Genomic DNA, 6000 nt, shown 5'->3' with positions numbered 1-6000 from the left:
TTTTTTTTTTTTTTTTTTCTATAATTTCGAGGAACATTTCCACGATGTTTGGAAATTTGGAAAGTTTCAAATGAAAATCCTTATCGTCGATCGATCTTCGTTATCAATTACCTCTAATTTCTTATGGAATACACTTGCGTTTCGATTTCGTTTGAATTGGCAGTTCTCGACGAATTGGCAGTTCTACGCTATCTCGATGAATTTTTTAAAGAAGAAGGATTTGAAGACACGGGTTTCTCTTTTTTGGTATGATTTTCGATGAGGCGTTAGGATATGCCAATGTGAGGTAATCGACGACGATCGGGATAAATGGAAATATTGTACAATGTCCCTCGCGATATTTAGGATTTCGTTGGCACTCACAGACACTTGCAGATCGCGCTGTTCTATGGAATCTTGATTGCTAACCCTTTGACATCTTGTATTAGAAGACTTTCTATTGCTTATGATAAACTAAATAAAGCGAATTTCTAATTTTTTTTAATTCATTTCTTCTGATTCTCTTGGGAATGAAATATTTGCAAATTTGCGTGCAGCAGAACTCCATTTATCATTAAGTTAACGCTCAAGTCAAACACCAATTGTCATACAAACTTATAGCAAATGATCGATCCAATTATTCAGGAAACACTGTACTTCCCTATAAAATTCATTTGCAATGTTAAGAAAGAAATTTGGTTAAAAACTACGATATGTCACTTCATATTTTCAAAGAATCATGTCAATTCATGAATAAAACAACACATGATATGCATTCACATTCCAATAAGGCTTCAATCAACTAACTTACTATACAACAAGAAACTGATTCAACTATAATCTACTCACAATTTTTATCGCTAACTCCCAGTACCAAAACAAGACAATTATAGTCACCTTATAGTCTTCTTCATAAAAACATTCGAGACTTATCTCTGAACAAATTCAGATAAACGGAGGTGAAATTTTCTGAATAAAAATTCATAGAATACAATATCAACGCTAAATCATAGAACGATCAATTCTACAATTCTGTCGCTTAACTTCAAATTTCAATTTTGACAGCGAAGGGTTACGTGGACCCTCTTGGAGCGCGCTCTCTGCAATTTATTTACTCTCGCACATGCACTCGGAAAACTTACTTTAGGCGGTATCTAAACTGGCATCAAGATACTTTACACGAATGTACAAAAGTCTTCCTACACCGCAATCGGAATGTGTACCATAACTCGTTCGTTTGTCTGTCCCTACGCACTATTTACGAGCTAAGTTAATTAGAAAAAAGGGGGGCTCCGTTCTCGCCTCGCCAGAATTTTCGAGTCGTTGGCAACGGATCTCCATGCCCGAACTGGAATGTAACGAGCCTCTGTAAGCGCTGAGGATACGACAGAGAAACGAAGGACGATCGGCGAATCGTTGATTTATGAATATTCATCGATCATCAGAAAGGACCTACTTTTTCCCTGCTGATTCATTCGTGACAAGAGTATCTCGTTAGTTTTTACAGTTAGAATTCATCTTGAGAATTGACCTTGCAAACGGATATTCTTGAAACGTGCGCGTTTATCAAAAAAGTTTCTACTTAAGATTTACGAATATCGAAATTTCTTTGCAATTATTGTATTTTGAGAATGATAAACAATTCTTGTGTAAAGAATTGCTAAGTTCAATATTCTCGAGTACAACATACAATGTTTCCAGGCAATTCTGAAATAACTCATGAAAACTCACGAATTGATAGGTTGAGTAGATTTTACAGTAAGTTTGATATGTTCCAAATATGTTACGTCTTCGTGTGTTCCCATCAGGATCAGTTTTAAAATTACTTCCTACCAGTTATATTAAAAGAACGAACATAGTTTTGTGCAGCTACGTTTGAGCAATCTCGAGTAATAGTAGACTTACTATTAAACAACTGGAGAATATAAATTTTGACCACATTTTCTAACACACTTCGACTCTTGTCTACTTAAGTACCTTCAATTCCCTACAATTTTAAACTACTTAATTTTAATCCCACCGTATTACTCGTCCTCTTACCTACGTACAAGATACAATTTCTCTAACATTCCAATAAGAAACAGGAAGTATACAAAAAGAAAGAATGCAACGAAAAAATCGCATTTCTTATTAACAAACGTACGAAACATTGAAATACTTCTTTTCCTTGTTTATCGGAGAGAAATTTCGATTCGAATGGAATAAATCAGCTTGCTTTATCGCTAAACGCTAAGATTTTCACTTTGAGTGGATAGACTACTCTGAGCATTCTTTCACAATCAACGATTCGTCGTTTTCCAATGAAAGTGAAGCACCACGTCGTCTCTGAGATGGCACTCACTCTGAGCATTCTTTCACAATCAACGATTCGTCGTTTTCCAATGAAAGTGAAGCACCACGTCGCTGCCATAAGCAGCTTACACGAATCGCTCGATCCTCCTTAAAACAACGATCCACGGACGAAAGCGACGATCGAGGCTTCCGCAGAGATCGATACGGTCGCGTTCGCCCGTTTAACTCGAGCAATATGAACATCCTCCTACCTCCGTTTCACACGCTTTTCGCTGTCATTGATGCATTGACACGTTCGCCGCCGTAAACTATCCTTAAGTTAAAAATTTCTGGAACAACAGCTCCTCCTGATTCGTAAGTACTTCCGCAATGCTACACGTAACTAGTATGTCTAATTAAACGAATTTCTTTTTCCTTTTTAACACAACAATACTACGAACTACGTTTTCTACGTGGAAACACAGTGTCGCTTGTAATTATTCTAATTTTATTGCTGGATAACTTTAATCTTGGAACGTAAGATTTTTGCCATTTCTTTGTTCCTTGGTGCCGAAATTTTTACCGCTTAACGTTGGAGAATTCTAATTTTATTTTTGATAACTTCAATCTTAGAATATTAGATCTTTGGTGTCTTTATATTTCTTATGTGAAATGAAGACGAGTTTACTGGAAATTTTGACTGTTTAATATCGGAGAATTCTAATTTTATTTTTGATAATTTTGATTTTAGAACTTTAGATTTTTGGCATCCTTATATTTTTGATATGAAATCAAGACGAATTTACTGGAAATTTTTACTGTCGAATATCAGAGAATTCTAATTTTATTGCTCGATGATCTCAATCTTGGAACATAAGATTTTTGGCATCTGCATATTTTTTAGGCGAGATAGAGACGAATCTACAGGAAATTTTTACTGTCCAACGTTGGAGAATTCTAACTTTATTTTTGATAATTTTAATCTTGGAACGCAAGGCATTCGGTATCCTCATATTTTTTTATATAAAATAAAAACGAACTTACTGGAAATTTTTCTGTCGAACGTCAGAGAATTCTAATTTTATTGCTGGCTATTTTTAATTTGGAAATATAAGATTCTCGGAATCTTCATATTTTTTATATATAAAACGAAGGAGAGTCTATTCTCTCAGTATTCTAATAAACAAAAAATACATACTTGAATATTAGCTGCAATCATTCTGAAAATTAAGTTTAAATTTCTCCAAAGCAGTTTCTTTTTCAAACATCCAATTCCTTCTTTCTCGAGCTACGAGTTCTCCGATATTGCCATCGTACCCTAGCTCGTACATTATCTCGAATAACGACCAGCGACAAAGTGACATCCAATTTCTACGAAACAGCGGCCAATGAACACGCAGCCGATGCGAACAGAATCAAAAGAACGCTTTTAAAGACTACCGAACCAGATAGAGGAAGATTAGAGGGTCTTTCTTGCACACGTCCACCGGGGAAGCTTGCAATTCTTCAATGCCAGCGAAAGCGTTCCTCGAGTGTGTATATCGGCACCTGTTCACTCTCCAAGTGTCTCATCTCTCATTGTACACCGGTTAGTTACAGTTTATATCCAAGGGACCATTTTCTCTCTTCAATCACCCTTAAAACGACGTTTCTATTGCACTTCGTCCATCTTACAGTTAGTGATTAACAGCCAATGATCGGTTGTTGGATCGTGTATCGTTTTCTTCTTCCTTTCTCTTCGTTTTTTTTTTTTTTTTTTTGTTTATTCACCGAAGCTATTTCAATGGTTGTTCCGCTTCGTGTCGATCAGGTTCTTCGAAGAAGAATTCCGCGCGTTTCTTCTATCGTCGTACAGTCGATCTTTGAGCGTCTAATAGCTGGTTTTGAATTTCGAGGTGTTCGAGCCCCGATACCACGACGTCTATCTGCCGAAACGAGTCTTGGCGACGGAGTAACGTTGAACAGACACCCATGAACCGGCACGATCGAACTTCCGGCCGAGATTTTCCGACTGGCGACGCGAGAAGGCGCGATATCACAGCTTCGAAGGGTCGTAATTCTCGAACGACCACCTCTGTCTCGCTGCAACAGGCGAACATTCTTCCATGATCAAGCGCTGCTTGCTGTCGGTGATCGCTAGACACTTGTCGCTGCTACCGTGTCTGATCTGCTTCGTCTGAAAGTGAAACGAACGTTTGTTATTATTCTTTTTTTGTGATAACGAAAATGTGAATTAATTGGTAATAAGGAATTTCTCTATCGTTTTCGTGGGGCACGGGTATTGTTTTTATTTGTAACAGTTATTTGTAGAAGGTTGGGTGAACGTTAATTGTTAATGCTTTTAACGAAGCTAAATTTATCTTCGAAGGATAAATTGCTAATTCGTATTATTGAAGGTAAAACAGATCTGTTCTGCGGTAGATTACAACGCACGTGTCACTTTGTACTATGTTCAGCTCAAGCCATAAGCAGAGTAAAATTATAATGTATGGTGATGTTAGAAGGATTACGTTGTTGGAATACGATATTGCGGATTTTTATGCAAATTCAGATTTTTATGAATGTAATTCAAAAAACAGAAGTTAGATAGGAAATTGTTTTATTCGATAAATATTATAGTGAGTACTATATTTTGGGTTTATTCATATATTTTTGCTTATGTGCCTTCAAATTTTCCATAAATGCATAAAAATCTGCAGTATAGTTACTATAATTGCAATAGTAAAATTGTATTTTACTAGTAATAGTAATTTTTTTAATAATAGTAGTATTGCTTGACAATCATTCATTGACAATTTTAATTTCATGCATAAGGTTTCATAGTACAGTGAACTGTATAGTGAACGTAAACTTCGAACTGAACCAAAGAGTGAAAGAAGACAGGATATGAAAAGCGAAACTATTCTAACCATCTCGGATAAATTACCTAATTGTCGATTTAATATTTGCCAGAAACGCGAGTATGATACATACCTGAGGGTTATAAATCCATTGTTGATTCCCCTTGCTACCATGACAAGGATACAGGATGACATCGGTGCCACTGTAATCCAAGCACGACTCGTCTCGACGGATCTCACCGGTCTTGCTCAACATCCAGTACTGTGACAAACGATCAAGATTAATGCCTGTGGATTTTGACCTCCAACGTTTGCCTATATGACCGATGGTTCTGACAGCTGACGCAAATTCTACGTAGGGATGCGCGAGCTGTTCGAAAGAAGCCCGGAAGTGTAAACAATTGGGGGAGAAGTAGAATAGATATATTTCTTCGAGGCTTGTTCAAAAAAATATTGCACAGTATGCTTGAAGAAGTTTGTACTACTGAAAACAGTGAATTTTTAGAAGATTTATTATTTTCCTACTTGAAAGTGATATTTCGTGTGATTTGCCTGACGTACCGTTGACTATAATCACTTAATGCATTTTTCATTTCGTGAAAGATTTCCTGGTATGGTGGAAGAAGTTTCTACTACCAAAAACAGTGAAATTTTAGAAGATTTATTATTTTCCTCTTTGAAAGTGAAATTTTGTATGATTTGTCTGACATACTATTGACTATTATCACTTAATACATTTTTCTTATTTGTAAGTATTTTAAGGTATGGTTTGAAAAGTTTGCACTACGGAGAACAGTGAATTTGCAAAAGATTTATTATTTTCCTCTTTGAGAAAGTGATATTTCCTGTGATTTGTCTGACTTATTATTGACTATAATCACTTAATGCACTTTTCTAACGTGTTAAATGC

General features: G+C 36.1%; 1 protein-coding gene across 1 annotated transcript in view; it reads right to left on the bottom strand.

Annotated features, from left to right (window-relative positions):
* Window positions 1-3979: 3979 nt before the first annotated feature.
* The window catches only part of LOC108571036 (putative polypeptide N-acetylgalactosaminyltransferase 9), a 103782-nt gene continuing 101761 nt past the window's right edge, over window positions 3980-6000 (bottom strand). The window contains exons 11-12 of the mRNA XM_017933005.1: window positions 5224-5352; window positions 3980-4426 (exon numbers count right to left, since the gene is read on the bottom strand). Coding sequence (XP_017788494.1) covers window positions 4286-4426; window positions 5224-5352 — 270 coding nt within the window. The 3' untranslated portion in view covers window positions 3980-4285. The remainder of the gene's footprint in view (window positions 4427-5223; window positions 5353-6000) is intronic.

This window comes from Habropoda laboriosa, unplaced genomic scaffold (assembly GCF_001263275.1).
Source record: "Habropoda laboriosa isolate 0110345459 unplaced genomic scaffold, ASM126327v1 scaffold96, whole genome shotgun sequence".
Classification (NCBI taxonomy): Eukaryota; Metazoa; Arthropoda; class Insecta; order Hymenoptera; family Apidae; genus Habropoda; species Habropoda laboriosa.
The sequence above is the reverse complement of the archived record's forward strand: the minus strand, read 5'-3'. Positions and strand labels throughout refer to the sequence as shown.